General features: G+C 44.0%; 2 protein-coding genes across 32 annotated transcripts in view; one reads left to right on the top strand and one right to left on the bottom strand.

Annotated features, from left to right (window-relative positions):
- LOC106577222 (ankyrin-3) overlaps positions 1–23,954 on the bottom strand; it is a 587,325-nt gene that overhangs the window by 370,039 nt on the left and 193,332 nt on the right. The window lies entirely within an intron of this gene.
- On the top strand, positions 8,530–16,319 carry LOC106591053 (microfibril-associated glycoprotein 4). 2 transcript variants are annotated; one of them, XM_014182240.2, is made up of 6 exons: positions 8,530–8,773; positions 9,066–9,189; positions 12,133–12,324; positions 12,697–12,793; positions 12,948–13,115; positions 15,609–16,319. In XM_014182240.2, exons 2-6 carry the CDS (start codon positions 9,187–9,189, stop codon positions 15,857–15,859), a joined length of 711 nt encoding a protein of 236 aa, XP_014037715.1. In that variant the 5' UTR covers positions 8,530–8,773; positions 9,066–9,186; the 3' UTR covers positions 15,860–16,319. The 2 variants fall into 2 exon arrangements, with proteins under 2 accessions (XP_014037715.1, XP_014037716.1); XM_014182241.2 differs by having other exon boundaries at positions 8,542–8,773; positions 9,066–9,134; positions 15,609–16,317.

The following is a 23,954-nucleotide window of genomic DNA, read 5'->3' as shown; positions in this document are numbered from 1 at the left end:
CTGGTCTCTACCTGGTACTATCTAGCCTGGTAACACTGGTCTCTACCTGATACTACCTAGCCTGGTAACACTGGTCTCTACCTGATACTACCTAGCCTGGTAACACTGGTCTCTACCTAGCCTGGTAACACTGGTCTCTACCTGATACTACCTAGCCTGGTAACACAGGTCTCTACCTGACACTACCTAGCCTGGTAACACTGGTCTCTACCTGACACTACCTAGCCTGGTAACACTGGTCTCTACCTGACACTACCTAGCCTGGTAACACTGGTCTCTACCTGATACTACCTAGCCTGGTAACACTGGTCTCTACCTAGCCTGGTAACACTGGTCTCTACCTGATACTACCTAGCCTGGTAACACTGGTCTCTACCTGATACTACCTAGCCTGGTAACACTGGTCTCTACCTAGCCTGGTAACACTGGTCTCTACCTGATACTACCTAGCCTGGTAACACTGGTCTCTACCTGATACTCCCTTGCCTGGTAACACTGGTCTCTACCTGATACTACCTAGCCTGGTAACACTGGTCTCTACCTGATACTACCTAGCCTGGTAACACTGGTCTCTACCTGATACTTCCTAGCCTGGTAACACTGGTCTCTACCTGATACTTCCTAGCCTGGTAACACTGGTCTCTACCTGATACTACCTAGCCTGGTAACACTGGTCTCTACCTGATACTACCTAGCCTGGTAACACTGGTCTCTACCTGATACTACCTAGCCTGGTAACACTGGTAACACTGGTCTCAACCTGACACTACCTAGCCTGGTAACACTGGTCTCTACCTGATACTACCTAGCCTGGTAACACTGGTCTCTACCTGATACTACCTAGCCTGGTAACACTGGTCTCTACCTGATACTACCTAGCCTGGTAACACTGGGCTCTACCTGATACTACCTAGCCTGGTAACACTGGTCTCTATCTGATACTACCTAGCCTGGTAACACTTGTCTCTATCTGATACTACCTAGCCTGGTAACACTGGTCTCTACCTGATACTACCTAGCCTGGTAACACTGGTCTCTACCTGATACTACCTAGCCTGGTAACACTGGTCTCTACCTAGCCTGGTAACACTGGTCTCTACCTGATACTTCCTAGCCTGGTAACACTGGTCTCTACCTGATACTACCTAGCCTGGTAACACTGGTCTCTACCTGATACTACCTAGCCTGGTAACACTGGTCTCTACCTGATACTACCTAGCCTGGTAACACTGGGCTCTACCTGATACTACCTAGCCTGGTAACACTGGTCTCTACCTGATACTACCTAGCCTGGTAACACTGGTCTCTACCTGATACTACCTAGCCTGGTAACACTGGTCTCTACCTGACACTACCTAGCCTGGTAACACTGGTCTCTACCTGATACTACCTAGCCTGGTAACACTGGTCACTACCTGATACTACCTAGCCTCACAGCTCCCTGAAACTACCTAGCCTCACAGGTCCCTGACACTACCTAGCCTCACAGCTCCCTGATACTACCTAGCCTCACAGCTCCCTGATACTACCTAGCCTCACAGCTCCCTGAAACTACCTAGCCTCATAGCTACCTAGCCTCACAGCTCCCTGATACTACCTAGCCTCACAGCTCCCTGAAACTACCTACCCTCACAGCTCCCTGACACTACCTAGCCTCATAGCTCCCTGACACTACCTAGCCTCACAGCTCCCTGACACTACCTAGCCTCACAGCTCCCTGACACTACCTAGCCTCACAGCTCCCTGACACTACCTAGCCTCACAGCTCCCTGATACTACCTAGCCTCACAGCTCCCTAGCCTCACAGCTCCCTGAAAATACCTAGCCTCACAGCTCCCTGAAACTACCTAGCCTCACAGCTCCCTGATACTACCTAGCCTCACAGCTCCCTGATAATGCCTAGCCTCACAGCTCCCTGACACTACCTAGCCTCACAGCTCCCTGACACTACCTAGCCTCACAGCTCCCTGACACTACCTAGCCTCACAGCTCCCTGAAACTACCTAGCCTCACAGCTACGTAGCCTCACAGCTCCCTGAAACTACCTAGCCTCACAGCTACCTAGCCTCACAGCTCCCTGAAACTGCCTAGCCTCACAGCTCCCTGATACTACCTAGCCTCACAGCTCCCTGATACTGCCTCGCCTCACAGCTACCTGACACTACCTAGCCTCACAGCTCCCTGACACTACCTAGCCTCACAGCTATGTAGCCTCACAGCTCCCTGATACTACCTAGCCTCACAGCTCCCTGACACTACCTAGCCTCACAGCTATGTAGCCTCACAGCTCCCTGATACTACCTAGCCTCACAGCTCCCTGAAACTACCTAGCCTCACAGCTCCCTGACACTACCTAGCCTCACAGCTCCCTGAAACTACCTAGCCTCACAGCTACGTAGCCTCACAGCTCCCTGAAACTACCTAGCCTCACAGCTACCTAGCCTCACAGCTCCCTGAAACTGCCTAGCCTCACAGCTCCCTGATACTACCTAGCCTCACAGCTCCCTGATACTGCCTCGCCTCACAGCTACCTGACACTACCTAGCCTCACAGCTCCCTGACACTACCTAGCCTCACAGCTATGTAGCCTCACAGCTCCCTGATACTACCTAGCCTCACAGCTCCCTGACACTACCTAGCCTCACAGCTCCCTGACACTACCTAGCCTCACAGCTCCCTGACACTACCTAGCCTCACAGCTCCCTGACACTACCTAGCCTCACAGCTCCCTGAAACTACCTAGCCTCACAGCTCCCTGAAACTACCTAGCCTCACAGCTCCCTGAAACTACCTAGCCTCACAGCTCCCTGATACTACCTAGCCTCACAGCTACCTAGCCTCACAGCTCCCTAGCCTCACAGCTCCCTGATACTACCTAGCCTCACAGCTCCCTAACCTCACAGCTCCCTGATACTACCTAGCCTCACAGCTCCCTAACCTCACAGCTCCCTGACAATAATACCGGTGCTGTGACCACTAGCCTTCCCCCAGCTGTCTCCACAGACAGCGCCTCTACATAGCTGAGCTGGGGATCTCTCCCTCACTTACCATATTTGTAGGCGCTAGTCCCTCTGTGCAGCATGATCCGCGGGGGGGACCAAAATAGCAGCACAAAATCAACTGGTTTGGATCAGCCCTGCTGGCCTCCCTGTCTGGAATCTGTTCTGCACAAGTCCTATCGTCATATGGTTTATCAGCTCTTTTCTCTATACAATGCAGTCCACAGCCAGCCAGTCAGTCAGCCAGCCAGCCAGCCAGCCAACCGGGTAGTCAACCAGTCAGTCTGCCAGTTAGTCAACCAGTCAGCCAGCCAGTCAGTCAGCGAGCCCTGTTCATCCCGGCTCAGCCACCCACCACTATAGAGAACCAGTCAGCCAGTCAGCCAGCCACTCAGTCAGCGAGCCCCGTCATCCCGTCTCAGCCACCCACCACTATAGAGAACCAGTCAGTCAGCCAGTCAGTCAGCGAGCCCCACTGCTGGACTGGACACGACTGGGCTGGTCTGGTCCCTCAACCCAGTGATGGACTGGACACGACTGGGCTGGTCTGGTCCCTCAACCCACTGCTGGACTGGACACGACTGGGCTGGTAGAAACCCGTGACTGGCAGTATGAACAGCATTCTCCCCAACAGCCGCCAGCCTAATGAATTGAATCAATGCAGTCAGCAGTAATTCATTGTGATATTTTGAAATGCCTCCCTCTCTTTGAGACAGTCTAATTCAAGATGCTAGGCATCGTAAGAAACCAAACCAGCCAAACATTAAATACATGTAATAACTCAATTCCATTATATTGGTAAAGGTCAATACAAATATATTTTTATTAAGGACAGGTGGGGTTTCATTTACAAAATAATTGTATGTATTTAGGAGAAATGTACAGTCAGAGCATCCAACTACTTCAGTAGGAAAAACAACTATCTATTATAATGTGTTCCATTGTTTACTGGGCTTTTACTAGTTGACCCAGATCAAAAGGTCAAAGAGCAGACTATCATTACCAAGGTCAGAGCAGCCTCTATCATTACCAAGGTCAGAGCAGCCTCTATCATTACCAAGGTCAGAGCAGTCTCTATCACTGTCAAGTTCAGAGTAGCCTCTATCACTGTCAAGGTCAGCGCAGCCTCTATCACTACCAAGGTCAGAGCAGCCTCTATCACTGTCAAGGTCAGAGCAGCCTCTATCACTACCAAGATCAGAGCATCCTCTATCACTACCAAGGTCAGAGCAGCCTCTATCACTACCAAGGTCAGAGCAGCCTCTATCACTGTCAAGGTCAGAGCAGCCTCTATCATTACCAAGGTCAGAGCAGCCTCTATAATTACCAAGGTCAGAGCAGCCTCTATCACTACCAAGGTCAGAGCAGCCTCTATCACTGTCAAGGTCAGAGCAGCCTCTATCATTACCAAGGTCAGAGCAGCCTCTATCATTACCAAGGTCAGAGCAGCCTCTATCACTACCAAGGTCAGAGCAGCCTCTATCACTGTCAAGGTCAGAGCAGCCTCTATCACTACCAAAGTCAGAGCAGCCTCTATCATTACCAAGGTCAGGGCAGCCTCTATCACTGTCAAGGTCAGAGCAGCCTCTATCATTACCAAGGTCAGAGCAGCCTCTATCATTACCAAGGTCAGAGCAGCCTCTATCACTACCAAGGTCAGAGCAGCCTCTATCATTACCAAGGTCAGAGTAGCCTCTATCACTACCAAGATCAGAGTAGCCTCTATCACTACCAAGGTCAGAGCATCTTCTATCACTGTCAAGTTCAGAGCAGCCTCTATCACTGTCAAGGTCAGAGCAGCCTCTATCACTACCAAGGTCAGAGCAGCCTCTATCACTGTCAAGGTCAAAGCAGCCTCTATCACTGTCAAGGTCAGAGCAGCCTCTATCACTGTCAAGGTCAGAGCAGCATCTATCACTACCAAGATCAGAGCAGCCTCTATCACTACCAAGGTCAGAGCAGCCTCTATCACTACCAAGGTCAGAGCAGCCTCTATCACTGTCAAGGTCAGAGCAGCCTCTATCATTACCAAGGTCAGAGCAGCCTCTATAATTACCAAGGTCAGAGCAGCCTCTATCACTACCAAGGTCAGAGCAGCCTCTATCACTGTCAAGGTCAGAGTAGCCTCTATCATTACCAAGGTCAGAGCAGCCTCTATCATTACCAAGGTCAGAGCAGTCTCTATCACTACCAAGGTCAGAGCAGCCTCTATCACTGTCAAGGTCAGAGCAGCCTCTATCACTACCAAAGTCAGGGCAGCCTCTATCATTACCAAGGTCAGAGCAGCCTCTATCACTGTCAAGGTCAGAGCAGCCTCTATCATTACCAAGGTCAGAGCAGCCTCTATCATTACCAAGGTCAGAGCAGCCTCTATCACTACCAAGGTCAGAGCAGCCTCTATCACTGTCAAGGTCAGAGCAGCCTCTATCACTACCAAGATCAGAGCATCCTCTATCACTACCAAGGTCAGAGCAGCCTCTATCACTACCAAGGTCAGAGCAGCCTCTATCACTGTCAAGGTCAGAGCAGCCTCTATCATTACCAAGGTCAGAGCAGCCTCTATAATTACCAAGGTCAGAGCAGCCTCTATCACTACCAAGGTCAGAGTAGCCTCTATCACTGTCAAGGTCAGAGCAGCCTCTATCATTACCAAGGTCAGAGCAGCCTCTATCATTACCAAGGTCAGAGCAGCCTCTATCACTACCAAGGTCAGAGCAGCCTCTATCACTGTCAAGGTCAGAGCAGCCTCTATCACTACCAAAGTCAGAGCAGCCTCTATCATTACCAAGGTCAGGGCAGCCTCTATCACTGTCAAGGTCAGAGCAGCCTCTATCATTACCAAGGTCAGAGCAGCCTCTATCATTACCAAGATCAGAGTAGCCTCTATCACTACCAAGGTCAGAGCATCTTCTATCACTGTCAAGTTCAGAGCAGCCTCTATCACTGTCAAGGTCAGAGCAGCCTCTATCACTACCAAGGTCAGAGCAGCCTCTATCACTGTCAAGGTCAAAGCAGCCTCTATCACTGTCAAGGTCAGAGCAGCCTCTATCACTGTCAAGGTCAGAGCAGCATCTATCACTACCAAGATCAGAGCAGCCTCTATCACTACCAAGGTCAGAGCAGCCTCTATCACTACCAAGGTCAGAGCAGCCTCTATCACTGTCAAGGTCAGAGCAGCCTCTATCATTACCAAGGTCAGAGCAGCCTCTATAATTACCAAGGTCAGAGCAGCCTCTATCACTACCAAGGTCAGAGCAGCCTCTATCACTGTCAAGGTCAGAGTAGCCTCTATCATTACCAAGGTCAGAGCAGCCTCTATCACTACCAAGGTCAGAGCAGCCTCTATCACTACCAAGGTCAGAGCAGCCTCTATCACTGTCAAGGTCAGAGCAGCCTCTATCACTACCAAAGTCAGGGCAGCCTCTATCATTACCAAGGTCAGAGCAGCCTCTATCACTGTCAAGGTCAGAGCAGCCTCTATCATTACCAAGGTCAGAGCAGCCTCTATCATTACCAAGGTCAGAGCAGCCTCTATCACTACCAAGGTCAGAGCAGCCTCTATCATTACCAAGGTCAGAGTAACCTCTATCACTACCAAGATCAGAGTAGCCTCTATCACTACCGAGGTCAGAGCATCTTCTATCACTGTCAAGGTCAGAGCATCTTCTATCACTACCAAGGTCAGAGCATCTTCTATCACTACCAAGGTCAGAGCATCCTCTATCATTACCAAGGTCAGAGCAGCCTCTTTCACTACCAAGGTCAGAGCAGCCTCTATCACTGTCAAGGTCAGAGCAGCCTCTATCACTGTCAAGGTCAGAGCAGCCTCTATCACTGTCAAGGTCAGAGCAGCCTCTATCACTGTCAAGGTCAGAGCAGCCTCTATCACTGTCAAGGTCAGAGCAGCCTCTATCACTGTCAAGGTCAGAGCAGCCTCTATCACTGTCAAGGTCAGAGCAGCCTCTATCACTACCAAGGTCAGAGCACCCTCTATCATTGCCAAGGTCAGAGCAGCCTCTATCATTACCAAGGTCAGAGCCGCCTCTATCACTACCAAGGTCAGAGCAGCCTCTATCGCTACCAAGGTCAGAGCATCTTCTATCACTGTCAAGGTCAGAGCAGTCTCTATCACTACCAAGGTCAGAGCAGCCTCTATCACTATCAAGGTCAGAGCAGCCTCTATCACTATCAAGGTCAAACTACCCACATGCCAGAGTGTTTCCTAGAATGACTGGACCAGAGAATGTACTAAGTGTTGCAACATGTCTCTGGTTCTATTTATAAAGAGGTTTGGACCACCCTCCTCCGTGTAAAGAAATTCAACTGCAAGCCATCACAGCGCCCACACGTCACACAGGTACGGAGGCGGGACAAATAGCACCCTGTCAAACCAGCAGTGTTCCCTGTCATCGCTCACATTGTGACTGACATGGGCCTGTCCTATCAACAGATCATGGGCCTATCCTATCAACAGATCATGGGCCTGTCCTATCAACAGATCATGGGCCTGTCCTATCAACAGATCATGGGCCTGTCCTATCATGGGTCTGTCCTATCAACAGATCATGGGCCTGTCCTATCAACAGATCATCGGCCTGTCCTATCAACAGATCATCGGCCTGTCCTATCAATAGATCATTGGCCTGTCCTATCAACAGATCATGGGCCTGTCCTATCAACAGATCATGGGCCTGTCCTATCAACAGATCATGGGCCTGTCCTATCAACAGATCATGGACCTGTCCTATCAACAGATCATGGGCCTGTCCTATCAACAGATCATGGGCCTGTCCTATCAACAGATCATGGGCCTGTCCTATCAACAGATCATGGGCCTGTCATATCAATAGATCATGGACCTGTCCTATCAACAGATCATGGACCTGTCCTATCAACAGATCATGGACCTGTCCTATCAACAGATCATGGACCTGTCCTATCAACAGATCATGGACCTGTCCTATCAACAGATCATGGGCTTGTCCTATCAACAGATCCTCAGCCTGTCATATCAACAGATCACGGGCCTGTCCTATCAACAGATCATGGGCCTGTCCTATCAACAGATCATGGGCCTGTCCTATCAATAGATCATGGGCCTGTCCTATCAATAGATCATGGGCCTGTCCTATCAACAGATCATGGGCCTGTCCTATCAATAGATCTTTGGCCTGTCCTATCAATAGATCATGGGCCTGTCCTATCAATAGATCTTGGGCCTGTCCTATCAATAGATCATGGGCCTGTCCTATCAATAGATCATCGGCCTGTCCTATCAACAGATCATGGGCCTGTCCTATCAACAGATCATGGGCCTGTCCTATCAACAGATCATGGGCCTGTCCTATCAACAGATCATGGGCCTGTCCTATCAACAGATCACTAGAAGATGCACATCGTTCATTCTAGCAGGCGGGGTCTCGACTGAGTTTTCTGCGAATTAAAACTGTTAAATGAAAAGTAGCAGTTGATTTTTTAAGTGGAAAAAGAAGCCGGCTGAAAATAAGTATGTTACCGGCTGTTTGGCCGGCGCTTCGGAAAAACATAGAGAAAAATACTGAGTGTTGCAACATGCTCTGGGCTGCCTTTATAAAAGAGGTTTGGACCAGAGAAAGTACTGTGTTGCAACACACTCTGGGCTGACTTAATAAAAGAGGGGTGGACCAGAGAAAGTACTGTGTTGCAACACACTCTGGGTTGACTTTATAAAAGAGGTTTGCATCTTAGTGGGGACAAACAGCTCATGAAGACATTGACATCTGTCACTGATACAGGTGAGCCTATGCATGTCTCTCACTATTCTTAACTGAACACCTACTTTTCTCTTTCATGAACACATAGATCACAAATCATTTCAAATAAAACAATTAGGAAGGGAGGTTTTCCTGGTGCCTAATGTAACATTGATCTGTTCAGTCATTAAAGGACCTAACTTGAATTGTGTTTGTTAACACAGTAAAATGTAAATTGTCATAGTGAGACAGAGTGGCTGGGTAAGTGTTAGTATTTCACCTACAGCTGGTGACCTGAACACTACTGTAGTAACTGAGCTCCCTTCTCTAACAGGACGTCCATTCAACATACTATTCTGAAGTTTCCTTCAAAGGCAAACAGACATCTATCACAACAACGATGGTAGGTATCTGAAGTTTCCTTCGAAGGCAAACAGACATCTATCACAACAACGATGGTAGGTATCTGAACTTTCCTTCAAAGGCAAACAGACATCTATCACAACAACGACGGTAGGTATTAATAAACAACACCATTATTAGAATAACCAGAAAACAACATTCAGAGATACTAACGTGAATATAGGACATGTGTCTCTAATGAAAAGCCCATTCTGGTGGGAAGCTGCAATAGACCACCAAGTGCTAACAGTCAGTATCTGGATAACATGTGTGAAATTCTTGATAATGTATGTGATATCAACAGACAGGTATATTTTCTGGGTGATTTAAATATTGACTGGCTTTCATCAAGCTGCCCACTCAGGAGAAAGCTTCAAACTGGTAACCAGTGCCTGCAACCTGGTTCAGGTTATCAGTCAACCTACCAGGGTAGTTACAAACAGCACAGGAATTAAATCATCATGTATTGATCATATCTTTACTCTTCTACTTTAAAGCAGTATCCAAATCCATAGGATGTAGTGATCACAATATAGCAGCCATATTTAGGAAAACCAAAGTTCCAAAGGCTGGGCCTAATATAGTGGATAAGAGGTCATACAAGAGGTTTTTTATTGTATCATATGTTGATGATGTAAATAATATTTGTTGGTCTGTGGTGTGTAATGAGGAGCAACCAGACGCTGCACTGGACACATTTATGAAACAACTTATTCCAGTTACTAATAAGCACCCATTAAGAAAATGACTGTAAAAACTGTTAAATCCCCTTGGATTGATGAGGAATTGAAAAATTGTATGATTGAGAGGGATGAAGCAAAAGGTATGGCAGATAAGACTGGCTGTACAGCCGATCGGCAAACGGTACTGCAAATTAAGAAATCATGTGACTAAACTAAATAAAAATAAACTATACTATGAAACAAAGATACATTATAGAAAGAATGATAGTAAAAAGCTTTGGGGCACCTTCAATTAAATTTGGGGGGGAAAAAGCCATCATTCATTGAGTCAGAATGTTCATTCATCACAAAGCCCACTGATAATGCAAACTACTTTATTAACTTTTTCATTAGCAAGATAAGCAAACTTAGGCATGACATGCCAGCAACAAACGCTAACACTACACATCCAAATATATCGGACCAAATTATGAAAGACAAGAATTGTACTTCTGAATTCCGTAAAGTCTGTGTGGAAGAGGTGAAAAAAGTATGATTCTCTATCAACAATGACAAGCCACCGGTGTTTGACAATCTGGATGGAAAATTACTGAGGCTAATATCAGACGATATTGCCACTCCTATTTGCCATATCTTCAGTTTAAGCCTACTAGAGAGCGTGTGCCTTCAGGCCTGGAGGGAAGCTAAAGTCATTCCTCTACCCAAGAATAGTAAAGCCCCCTTTACTGGCTCAAATAGCCAATCAATTAGCCTGTTACCAACCCTTAGTAAACTTCTGGAAATAATTGTGTTTGACCAGATACAATGCTATTTTACAGTAAACAAATTGACAACAGACTTTCAGCATGCTTATAGGGAAGGACATTCAACAAGCACAGCACTTACACAAATGACTGATGATTGGCTGAGAGAAATTGATGATAAACTGATTTTGGGGGCTGTCATGTTAGACTTCATTGCAGCTTTTGACATTATGTGTTATGGCTTTACACCCCCTGCTATAATGTGGTTAAAGAGTTACTTGTCTAACAGGGGTGTTCTGTAATGGAAGCCTCGCAAATATAATCCAGTTAGAATCAGGAATTCCCCAGGGTAGCTGTTTAGGCCCCTTGCTTTAAACATTTTTTTTACTAATGACATGCCACTGACTTTGAGTAAAGCCAGAGTGTCTATGTATGCAGATGACTCAACACTGTACACGTCAGCTACTACAGCGACTGAAATGACTGCAACACTTAACAAAGAGCTGCAGTTAGTTTCAGAGTGGGTGGCAAGGAATAAGTTAGTCCTAAATATTTCTAAAACTAAAAGCATTGGATTTGGAACAAATCATTCACTAAACCTCAACTAAATCTTGTAATAAATAATGTGGAAATTTAGCAAGTTGAGATGACTAAACTGCTTGGAGTAACCCTGGATTGTAAACTGTCCTGGTCAAAACATTGATGCAGTAGTAGCTAAGATGGGGAGAAGTCTGTCTATAATAAAGCGCTGCTCTGCCTTCTTAACAACACTATCAACAAGGCAGGTCCTACACGCCCTAGTTTTGTCGCACCTTGACTACTGTTCAGTCGTGTGGTCAGGTGCCACAAAAAAGGATTTAGGAAGATTGCAATTTGCTCAGAACAGGGCAGCACGGCTGGCCCTTAAATATACACAGAGAGCTAATATTAATAATATGCATGTAAATCTCTCCTGGCTGAAAGTGGAGGAGAGATTGACTTCATCACTACTTTAATTTATGAGAGGTTTGACATGTTGAATGCACTGAGCTGTCTGTCTGAACTACTGGCACACAGCTCAGACACCCATACATACCCCACAAGACATGCCACCAGAGGTCTCTTCACAGTCCCCAAGTCCAGAACAGACTATGGGAGGCAAACAGTACTACATAGAGTCATAGCTACATGGAACTCTATTCCACATCAAGTAACTGACGCAAGCAGTAAAAATTGATTTAAAAAACAGATAAAAAAAACACCTTATGGAACAGCGGGGACTGTGAAGCAACACAAACATTGGCACAGACACATACACACACACACACACACACACACACACACACGATAACATACGCACTATACGTGGTAGTGGTGGTGTAGGGGCCTGAGGACACAGTGTGTTGTGAAATCTGTGAATGTATTGTAATGTTTTTAAAATGGTATAAACTGCCTTAATTTTGCAGGACCCCAGGAAGAGTAACTGCTGCTTTTGCAGCAGCTAATGGGGATCATAATAAATACAAATACAAATGAACCAACGATAGACCGTTTTTGCATTAAAACTGCTATATCCATCTACCCTGTGCTGCAGTCCATCTTGCTGCTGGTTCTACTGGTCCCCGTGATGGTGCAGTCCTCCCTGCATCCAGTGGACTGTGATGAGGTCTATAGATCAGGTTCTGGACAAAATGGGGTCTACACCATCTACCCTGCAGGACCTACCTCACCTGTCCAGGTGTTCTGTGACATGGGGTTGGAAAGTGCATATCTAAGAAAGTGGACGGTCAGTTTCAATTTGTGGTATTGAAATACACTAAAAGACTAATTTACCATGAACTGTCTCTCTCTCTCCTAATCTGTTTATCAAACAATCTCCCTCTCTCTCCTAATCTGTTTATCAAACAATCTCTTTCTCTTAATCTGTCAATTAAACAATATCTCTTAATCTGTCAATTTAACAACATATCGCTCTTAATCGGTCAATTAAATAATCTCTCTTTATCTTAATCTGTAAATTAAACAATATCTCTCTCTTAATCTGTCAATGAAACAATCTCTCTCTCTTAATCTGTCAATTAAACAATCTCTCTCTCTTAATCTGTCAATTAAACAATCTCTCTTAATCTGTAAATTAAACAATCTCTCTCTAAATCAGCTGATTCAGAGCCGACAGGATGGATCAGTGAACTTCCACAGGAAGTGGGATCAGTACAAGAGTGGTTTTGGGAGCGCAGCTGGAGAGTACTGGCTGGGTAAGAACTGGTTTAACTTCTAGCCAACAGAACGTTCTCCTCCTAGAACCTTGTTTAACCACTGACTTCATCCGGTTTGTCCTAGTTCATTCAAGGCCATTTGTCATTGTATTCAGACAACACAGTGAACTGCTATGTTGATCTCATTCTCCAGGGCTGGAGACAATGCATCTCCTGACTATGAAAGGAACCTATGAGCTGAGGGTGGACATGGAGGACTTTGAGGGGAATAAGGTCTATGCTCAGTACTCTTCCTTCTCCGTTGGACCAGAGGCTGAAGGATACCTGCTAACACTGGGCTCATTCAAAGATGGAGGAGCAGGTGGGTGACAATTTATATTGTCTAAGAAAAAATAAACAAGAAAAAAGTCTAAGAAAATAGTTCAAGAAAATACTGTAATACCAGAATATAGTCCAAGAACATAGCACCAGAATATAGTACCAGACTAAAGTCCAAGAACATAGCACCATAATATAGCACCAGAATATAGCACCAGAATATAGCACCAGAATATAGTCCAAGAATATAGCACAATAATATAGTACCAGACTAAAGTCCAAGAACATAGCACCAGAACATTGTACCAGAATATAGTACCAGAATATAGTACCAGAACATAGCACCAGAATATAGTACCAGAACATAGCACCAGAATGTAGTCCAAGAAAATAGCACCAGAATATGGCACCAGAATATAGTACCAGAAAATAGCACCAGAATATGGCACCAGAATATAGTACCAGAATATACCACAATAATATAGTCAATAATATAGCACCAGAACATAGTATCAGAATATAGTCCAATAATATAGCACCAGAATATAGTAACAGAATATAGTCCAATAATATAGCACCAGAATATAGTAACAGAATATAGTCCAATAATATAGTACCAGAATATAGTCCAAAAATATAGTACCAGAATATAGTACCAGAATATAGTCCAATAATATAGCACCAGAATATAGTCCAATAATATAGCACCAGAATATAGCACCAGAATATAGTCCAATAATATAACACCAGAATATAGCAACAGAATATAGTCCAATAATATAGCACCAGAATATAGTCCAATAATATAGCACCAGAATATAGCACCAGAATATAGTCGAATAATATAGTACCAGAATATAGTCCAATAATATAGTACCAGAATATAGCACAATAATATAGTCCAATAATATGGCACCAGAATATAGTACCAGAATATAGTCCAATAATATAGTACCATAATATAGCACCCGAATAGAGTACCAGAATATAGTCCAACATTATAGTACCAGAGTATAGGACCAGAATATAGCACCAGAATATAGCATCACTGCTATTAGCTTCACGACATACATACTATGGAACGCCGTTTGGGTCTTTGCGTGTCAAAAAAGACACAGTAGCACTGTCAAAGCTGTACAAAAATGTCTGCAAACAACCATGATGTGTTTTCTATACCGCGTTGGTAATAAAGCATCATTGGCGACCGCAACTTCTAGCTAGCTTTAGCTTGGTACCTAGCTAGCACCAATACAACCAGCCTGTATTAGCTAGGTTGCCACATGTTGTTCGGCTATTGAAATTGAACTTCAGTTCATGAAAATAAATAGCTAGCCAGCTACTTAACCTTGTTGGCCAATGCTAACGTTATAAGCAGCCAGCTAGCTTCATCTGGCTAGTGAGGCTCGACCACAAAGGGTTATGAGTTGTGAAGCTAGCCACAATAAGGATTAGGCACAATAGTGGAATTTTCTGTTTGCCTTCAAAATAAAAGTATGTCATTGACAGTGATGCAAATGAATACAAATAGTATAATTATGCCATACTTTTATTTTGAAGGCTAACCGCGAAGTCCACTATTGTGGCTAATCCTTATTGTGGCTAATCCTTATTGTGGCTAGCTTCACATAGATGGGTCCTCCATTAAAATCAACTAAGAACTGTCTTGTAAATTAGGGTTATTTTAGATGATGACACCTAGCTAGATAGCTAGCTAACTATAGCTACTGAAACAGATTATGTCGTTCTGCTATGTTTTTGGGGAAGAACATTGTTTGCATCCATGAGCTAGCTAGCTTTTTGTTAATGACCAGCACTGTAGGTGCGCGTGACAACTTTACCAGCATCATAGCAGTCGTATTGATGAATCGTTGTGACATATGAAATACGAGTGATAGTGTAATCAATGTGTAATAACTATGTAAAAAAATGTATGAACGCCTTAAATTATTATGAGACGTGCAGTCATATTCAGGTCCTGATTGGTCAACAAGCTTAATTGACGTGTCAACGTTAAATAGTATATTTTTTGACACACAAAGACCCATACAGCGTTCCATAGGAATCCTGGTTGAGAATGAAGCGACTGAACAAATGAACAATGAAATAACACAGCAAGTAACTGAAAGAAATAGGTTGTGATGAAATGTTTCTGGTAATGGGGACATACGTAAATGCCAACAAAATAACTTTTTGGTCAATGTGGTGTGTGTAACCTTTATTTAACTAGGCAAGTCAGTTAAGAACAAATTCATATTTAAAATGACGGCCTACACCGGCCAAACCCAGACGATGCTGGGACAATTGTGAGCCGCCCTATGGGACTCTGAATCACGGCTGGATGTGATACAGCCTGGATTTGAACCAGGGACTGTAGTGACGCCTCTTGCACTGAGATGCAGTGCCTTAGACCGCTGCGTCCATGTGTGTGTGTTAACTATTTAACTGTACTAGAATGCTAAAAAGGCTGCAAGCTGATGGAAGTACTATCATTAGGTTACCTAGAGTCCTTATTTATCTCCTCTGTTCTTTTCCTCAGGAGATTCTCTGGTTTTTCACAATGGTCAGAAATTTTCAACCTTAGATAAAGACCAGGACCTTAGTGCCACCAACTGTGCCCAGGTGTACTACGGAGGATTTTGGCACAACGACTGCCATTTTGCTAACCCCAATGGGATATATGCATGGGGCGAGTCTACCTTTGGTATTGGCATCAACTGGAAAACATGGAAAGGCTATACATACTCCCTAAAAGCCATCACCATGAAGATCAGACCAGCCACGGCATAGAAGTCAATCATTTCTAACACAATTGTAAAATCGGATTTTTCAATAACAATTATTGCCAAACAAACATTTCCAGCACATGCACCTATTCCATGTATAAGGGAGGGGGGTCTAAGGAGGGTTTGTGTTTGGGTCTTCAGAAATTAGAAGGTGCAGCAGGATACAGAAGGTCTCAGATCTACTCCGAAGTGCAGTGTTGCCATAGCAACAGAACCCTGACTGCAGTGGGGATTATATGACTCTGACCCATTATTTAACGATCTCTGTCTCTTACCTTAACCCTCTGTCTGTCTGTCTCTTACCTTAACCCTCTGTCTGTCTCATACCTTAACCCTCTGTATGTCTGTCTCACCTTAACCCTCTGTCTGTCTGTCTCTTACCTTAACCCTCTGACTGTCTGTCTGTCTCTTACCCTAACCCTCTGTCTCATATCTTAACCCTCTGTCTGTCTGTCTCATATCTTAACCATCTGTCTGTCTGTCTCTTACCTTAACCCTCTGTCTGTCTCTTACCTTAACCATCTGTCTGTCTCTTATCCTAACCCTCTTTCTGTCTCATACCTTAACCCTGTCTGTCTCTTACCTTAACCATCTGTCTGTCTCTTACCCTAACCCTCTGTCTGTCTGTCTCATTCCTTAACCCTCTGTCTGTCTGTCTCTTACCTTAACCCTGTATGTCTGTCTCTTACCTTAACCCTCTGTCTGTCTGTCTCTTACCTTAACCCTCTGTCTGTCTGTCTCGTACCTTAACCCTCTGTCTGTCTGTCTCTTACCTTAACCCTCTGTCTGTCTGTCTCATACCTTAACCCTCTGTCTGTCTCTTACCTTAACCCTCTGTCTGTCTCTTACCCTAACCCACTGTCTGTCTGTCTCTTACCTTAACCCTCTGTCTGTCTCTTACCTTAACCCTCTGTCTGTATCTTACCCTAACCCTCTGTCTGTCTGTCTCTTACCCTAACCCTCTGTCTGTCTCTTACCCTAACCCTCTGTCTGTCTGTCTCTTACCTTAACCCTCTGTCTGTCTGTCTCTCACCTTAACCCTCTGTCTGTCTGTCTCTTACCTTAACCCTCCTACCTTAACCCACTGTCTGTCTGTCTCTTACCTTAACCCTCTGTCTGTCTGTCTCATACCTTAACCCTCTGTCTGTCTCATACCTTAACCCTCTGTCTGTCTCTTACCTTAACCCTCTGTCTGTCTCATACCTTAACCCTCTGTCCATCTGTCTCTTACCTTAACCCTCTGTCTTTCTGTCTCTTACCTTAACCCTCTGTCTGTCTGTCTCTTACCCTAACCCTCTGTCTGTCTGTCTCTTACCTTAACCCTCTGTCTGTCTGTCTCATACCTTAACCCTCTGTCTGTCTCTTACCTTAACCCTCCGTCTGTCTCTTACCCTAACCCTCTGTCTGTCTGTCTCTTACCTTAACCCTCTGTCTGTCTGTCTCTTACCTTAACCCTCTGTCTGTCTGTCTCGTACCTTAACCCTCTGTCTGTCTCTTACCTTAACCCTCTGTCTGTCTGTCTCGTACCTTAACCCTCTGTCTGTCTGTCTCTTACCTTAACCCTCTTACCTTAACCCACTGTCTGTCTGTCTCTTACCCTAACCCACTGTCTGTCTGTCTCTTACCCTAACCCACTGTCTGTCTGTCTCTTACCTTAACCCTCTGTCTGTTTGTCTCTTACCTTAACCCTCTGTCTGTCTGTCTCTTATCTTAACCCTCTGTCTGTCTGTCTCATACCTTAACCCTCTGTCTGTCTGTCTCTTACCTTAACCCTCTGTCTGTCTCATACCTTAACCCTCTGTCTGTCTCTTACCTTAACCCTCTGTCTGTCTCATACCTTAACCCTCTGTCCATCTGTCTCTTACCTTAACCCTCTGTCTGTCTGTCTCTTACCTTAACCCTCTGTCTGTCTGTCTCTTACCCTAACCCTCTGTCTGTCTGTCTCTTACCTTAACCCTCTGTCTGTCTGTCTCATACCTTAACCCTCTGTCTGTCTCTTACCTTAACCCTCCGTCTGTCTCTTACCCTAACCCTCTGTCTGTCTGTCTCTTACCCTAACCCTCTGTCTGTCTGTCTCTTACCTTAACCCTCTGTCTGTCTGTCTCTTACCCTAACCCTCTGTCTGTCTCTTACCTTAACCCTCTGTCTGTCTGTCTGTCTCTTACCTTAACCCTCTGTCTGTCTGTCTCGTACCTTAACCCTCTGTCTGTCTCTTACCTTAACCCTCTGTCTGTCTCTTACCCTAACCCTCTGTCTGTCTGTCTCTTACCGTAACCCTCTGTCTGTCTCTTACCCTAACCCTCTGTCTGTCTGTCTCTTACCTTAACCCTCTGTCTGTCTGTCTCTTACCTTAACCCTCTGTCTGTCTGTCTCTTACCTTAACCCTCCTACCTTAACCCACTGTCTGTCTGTCTCTTACCTTAACCCTCTGTCTGTCTGTCTCATACCTTAACCCTCTGTCTGTCTCTTACCTTAACCCTCTGTCTGTCTCTTACCCTAACCCTCTGTCTGTCTCTTACCCTAACCCACTGTCTGTCTGTCTCTTACCTTAACCCTCTGTCTGTCTCTTACCTTAACCCTCTGTCTGTCTCTTACCTTAACCCTCTGTCTGTCTCATACCTTAACCCTCTGTCTGTCTTACCTTAACCCTCTGTCTGTCTCTTACCCTAACCCTCTGTCTGTCTCTTACCCTAACCCACTGTCTGTCTGTCTCTTACCTTAACCCACTGTCTGTCTGTCTCTTACCTTAACCCTCTGTCTGTCTGTCTCTTACCCTAACCCTCTGTCTGTCTGTCTCTTACCCTAACCCACTGTCTGTCTGTCTCTTACCCTAACCCACTGTCTGTCTGTCTCTTACCCTAACCCACTGTCTGTCTGTCTCTTACCTTAACCCACTGTCTGTCTGTCTCTTACCTTAACCCACTGTCTGTCTGTCTCTTACCCTAACCCACTGTCTGTCTGTCTCTTACCCTAACCCTCTGTCTGTCTGTCTCTTACCCTAACCCACTGTCTGTCTGTCTCTTACCTTAACCCTCTGTCTGTCTCTTACCTTAACCCTCTGTCTGTCTCTTACCCTAACCCTCTGTCTGTCTCTTACCTTAGCCCACTGTCTGTCTGTCTCTTACCTTAGCCCTCTGTCTGTTATGATCACCAACACTTGAAATAAAGACAGATAATGTATGATGAAAATGATGAATTCTCCCACAGTTTATTGTGCAATGTTTAGAACCAAAGGTCTTTGTTGACATGGTAAAAACACATCACTTTAAGCTCCATATTGAAACACCGTCAGTTTATTATCTATGTGACTTTAGAATAATTACATTTGTGTAATGACTTCAGCCAACAATGTGCAACCATGTTGAATTGAGTTTGTGGGTACAATGGTGAAGTAATTCCAAGAATGATGGTAGTGTCATGTCCTGACCCTAGTAAGATGTCATTTTCTATAGTAGAGTAGGTCAGGGGCGTGACAGGGGGTGTTTTGGGGTTTTCTATGTTTTCTATTTCTATGTCTAAGTTGTCGTTTTTCTATTTCTATGTTGGGGTTGTTTGGGTTGATCTCCAATTGGAGGCAGCTGATCCTCGTTGCCTTGAGATTGGAGATCATATTTAAGTAGGGGTTTTTCTTCCTGGGTTTTTGTGGGTAAGTGTTTTCCGTTTTGTCTATAGTACCTGATGGAACGGTTTGGTTGTTTTCTGTTTTAAGTGTATTCATTAAAGGAAATATTAGCACTTTACACGCCGCGCCTTGGTCCCCTTTATACGACCCACGTTACAGGTAGACCTATTGAGTGGCTTAAAAAAAAATACATCACAACATTAGGTCAATTGAGTGAGAAATGCCTCTTGCATGTGTGTAGATCTTTGTTTTTGGTCTCACTGTGTGATGCACTGTCATCTACTTCTACACGTGGCCACGTCACATACAAACCTATTACTACCTGTCAGGGCAATGAGATTGAGACTGTAACCTCATATAAATATCTTGGAATTTTAATTGATGACAGCCTCTCTTTTTAAAATTGCATATTCAACAACTTACAAAAGAATTGAAGCTGAAGTTGGGATTTTATTTTAGGAATAAGGCCTGTTTTTCTTTTGAAGCCAGAAGGAGGCTGGTATCAGCTCCATTTATGCCTTTACTAGACCATGGGGATATTTTATATAACATTCGGAGTGCCCACTTGATGCTCTGGACAATGATTTGTTTACCTCTGGATAACATGAAAACAGCCTAACCAGCTCTGCTGGCAACAATTACATTACGCTTTTTACAGACGTTTACTGACACCGGCCATATTCAACGGGTGTTGTACACTTTAGCTTAAGACATGTAGCTAGCTAGCTAGGTAAACAACGTCACGTAACGTTAGCTAACGAGCCAGCCAGCTAAAAATAGCTAGTTAAACAACAATGAACATAGTGCCAGATCATGTCGTTACTACACCGTATGAATATGCTGGGAGCTAACCAACCAGGTGCAATGTTAGCTAGCTAGCCTGTTAGGGCTAGGGGGCAGTATTGACACGGCTGGATAAAAAACATACCCGATTTAATCTGGTTACCACTCCTACCCAGTAACTAGAATATGCATATACTTATTACATATGGATAGAAAACACCCTAAAGTTTCTAAAACTGTTTGAATGGTGTCTGTGAGTATAACAGAACTCAAATGGCAGGTCAAAACCTGAGAGATTCCTTTACAGGAAGTGGCCTGTCTGACCATTTCTTGAACTTCTTTTCCATCTCTATCTTTTACTAAGGATCTCTGCTCTAACGTGACACTTCCTACGTCGTCCATAGGCGCTCAGAGCCCGGGAAAAACCTGAATGTCGTCATCCCAGCCCCAGGCTGAAACACATTATCGCCTTTCTCAAGTGGCCGATCAAGGGACTCTGGGCTTAGGCGCGTGACCTGACCGCCCGTCTTTGTGATTTTTTCCTCTGTTTGCCGAAAAGGAGATTCCCGGTCGGAATATTATCGCTTTTCTACGAGAAAAATGGCATAAAAATTGATTTTAAACAGCGGTTGACATGCTTCGAAGTACGGTAATGGAATATTTAGAATTTTTTTGTCACGAATTGCGCCATGCGCTCGACCCTTCTTTACCATTTCGGATAGTGTCTGGAACGCACGAACAAAACGCCGCTATTCGGATATAACGATGGATTATTTTGGACCAAACCAACATTTGTTATTGAAGTAGCAGTCCTGGGAGTGCATTCTGACGAAGACAACAAAAGGTAATCAAACTTTTATAATAGTAAATATGATTATGGTGAGTGCTAAACTTGCCGGGTGTCTAAATAGCTAGCCGTGATGCCTGGGCTATGTACTTAGAATATTGCAAAATGTGCTTTCACCAAAAAGCTATTTTAAAATCAGACATATCGAGTGCATAGAGGAGGTCTGTATCTATAATTCTTAAAATAATTGTTATGCTTTTTGTGAACGTTTATCGTGAGTAATTTAGTAAAATGTTAGCGAATTCCCCGGAAGTTTGCGGGGGTATGCTAGTTCTGAACGTCACATGCTAATGTAAAAAGCTGGTTTTTGATATAAATATGAACTTGATTGAACAAAACATGCATGTATTGTATAACATAATGTCCTAGGGTTGTCATCTGATGAAGATCATCAAAGGTTAGTGCTGCATTTAGCTGTCTTCTGGGTTTTTGTGACATTATATGCTAGCTTGAAAAATGGGTGTCTGATTATTTCTGGCTTGGTACTCTGCTGACATAATCTAATGTTTTGCTTTCGTTGTAAAGCCTTTTTGAAATCGGACAGTGTGGTTAGATTAACGAGAGTCTTGTCTTTAAATAGCTGTAAAATAGTCATATGTTTGAGAAATTGAAGTAATAGGATTTTTAAGGTTTTGAAAATCGCGCCACAGGCTTCAAGTGGCTGTTACGTAGGTGGGACAAATTCGTCCCGCCTAGCCCAGAGAGGCTAGGTAAACAATGAACCTAGCTGGGTAAACAACGTGTAAGATCACACACACATGTCACGTAACATTAGCTAACGAGCCAGCCAGCTAATGTTAGCCAGTTAAACAACAATGAACATAGTGCCAAATCATGTCGTTACTACCCTGCATGAATCTGTTCAACAATCCCTGTTACGGACGCCATGCCACGTTTGCCCTGAGTTTGAAGATGTAATCCGGAGACAGGTGTTTTCTCCATCTCTTTAGCTATCAGACTCTAATTCCACTGATTTCAAAACTTGATCCTCCAGAAAGTGGAGAGCAACAATTATGCAGCTCCACTACACGATACATTTAATAAAAGCCGTGTTCGACAGGATTACCAACAGACTGACCAGCTCAAATAAACAGAAGCCCTCTATATGGCAGACCAATCTGAACTCCTCTCTCGGCATGTCCAGCCCACTCATTATCTCAGACAATCATGGCTAGTGGAAAGGTTGCTGACTTTTTCTGTGGCTTAACCTGTTGGGTCTAGGGGGCAGCATTTGCACGTCTGGATAAAAAAAATGTACCCGATTTAATCTGGTTACTAATCCTACCCAGTAACTAGAATATGCATATACTTATTATATATGGATAGAAAACACTCTAAAGTTTCCAAAACTGTTTGAATGGTGTCTGTGAGTATAACAGAACTCATTTGGCAGGCAAAACCCTGAGACATTTTCTGACAGGAAGTGGATACCTGATGTGTTGTATTGACTTTAAACCTATCCCATTGAAAAACACAGGGGTTTAGGAATATTTTGGCACTTCCTATTGCTTCCACTAGATGTCACCAGCCTTTACAAAGTGTTTTGAGTCTTCTGGAGGGAGATCTGACCGAACAAGAGCCATGGAACGGTGATGTCCCATTAGACACCTGGCGCGCTACTTCATGTTGGGTACCCTCGTTCCAATACGTTATAAAAGAGTATGCATTCGTCCACCTTGAATATTATTCATGTTCTGGTTAAAAAAGGCCCTAATGATTTATGCTATACAACGTTTGACATGTTTGAACGAACGGAAATATATTTTTTCCCCTCGTTCATGACGAGAAGTCCGGCTGGCTTACATCATGTGCTAACGAGACGGAGATTTTTGGACATAAATGATGAGCTTTTTTGAACAAAACTACATTCGTTATGGACCTGTGATACCTGGAAGTGACATCTGATGAAGAGAATCAAAGGTAATGGATTATTTACATAGTATTTTCGATTTTAGATCTCCCCAACATGACGTCTAGTCTGTATCGCAACGCGTATTTTTCTGGGCGCAGTGCTCAGATTATTGCAAAGTGTGATTTCCCAGTAAGGTTATTTTTAAATCTGGCAAGTTGATTGCGTTCAAGAGATGTAAATCTATAATTCTTTAAATGACAATATAATATTTTACCAATGTTTTCTAATTTTAATTATTTAATTTCTGACGCTGACTTGACTGCCGGTTATTGGAGGGAAACGATTTCCTCAACATCAATGCCATAGTAAAACGCTGTTTTTGTATATAAATATGAACTTGATAGAACTAAAAATGCATGCATTGTCTAACATAATGTCCTAGGAGTGTCATCTGATGGAGATTGTAAAAGGTTAGTGCATCATTTTAGCTGGTTTTATGGTTTTGGTGACCCTGTCTTTGACTTGACAAAACATTACACACAACTCTTGTAAATGTACTGTCCTAACATACTCTAAATTTATGCTTTCGCCGTAAAACCTTTTTGAAATCGTAAAACGTGGTTAGATTAAGGAGATGTTTATCTTTCAAATGGTGTAACATAGTTGTATTTTTGAAAAATTTGAATTTTGACATTTATTTGGATTCAAATTTGCCGCTCTTGAAATGCACCTGCTGTTGATGGAGTGCACCACGGGTGGCACGCTAGCGTCCCACCTAGCCCCAAGAGGTTAACTAATAAGTCTTGTAATTTATCAATTTTATTCGTATTTACAGATGGCATACATGTTTGTTATTAAGGCACAAGAAAGTTCACATGTTCCAGAAGGCATTTCTGCCAAAAAACGCATTTTGATTTAAACATTTTTGTTATTAAATGGCTCTCCTGTGAAGCTGTAACTTGCGACTCACGCCTAGTTTCCTGAAACAGACTTTC

This window comes from Salmo salar, chromosome ssa18 (genome assembly GCF_905237065.1).
Source record: "Salmo salar chromosome ssa18, Ssal_v3.1, whole genome shotgun sequence".
In the NCBI taxonomy this organism is placed as follows: domain Eukaryota; kingdom Metazoa; phylum Chordata; class Actinopteri; order Salmoniformes; family Salmonidae; genus Salmo; species Salmo salar.
Note: the sequence above shows the minus strand (reverse complement) of the source record. Positions and strands in the feature narration are given on the sequence as shown.

Excerpts from the sequence above, each read along its gene's own strand:
- LOC106591053 (XM_014182240.2), top strand. Across the intron at positions 12,325-12,696 it reads CATATCTAAGAAAGTGGACG|CTGATTCAGAGCCGACAGGA; the intron begins GTCAGTTTCAAT and ends TCTCTAAATCAG. Across the intron at positions 13,116-15,608 it reads ATTCAAAGATGGAGGAGCAG|GAGATTCTCTGGTTTTTCAC; the intron begins GTGGGTGACAAT and ends TCTTTTCCTCAG.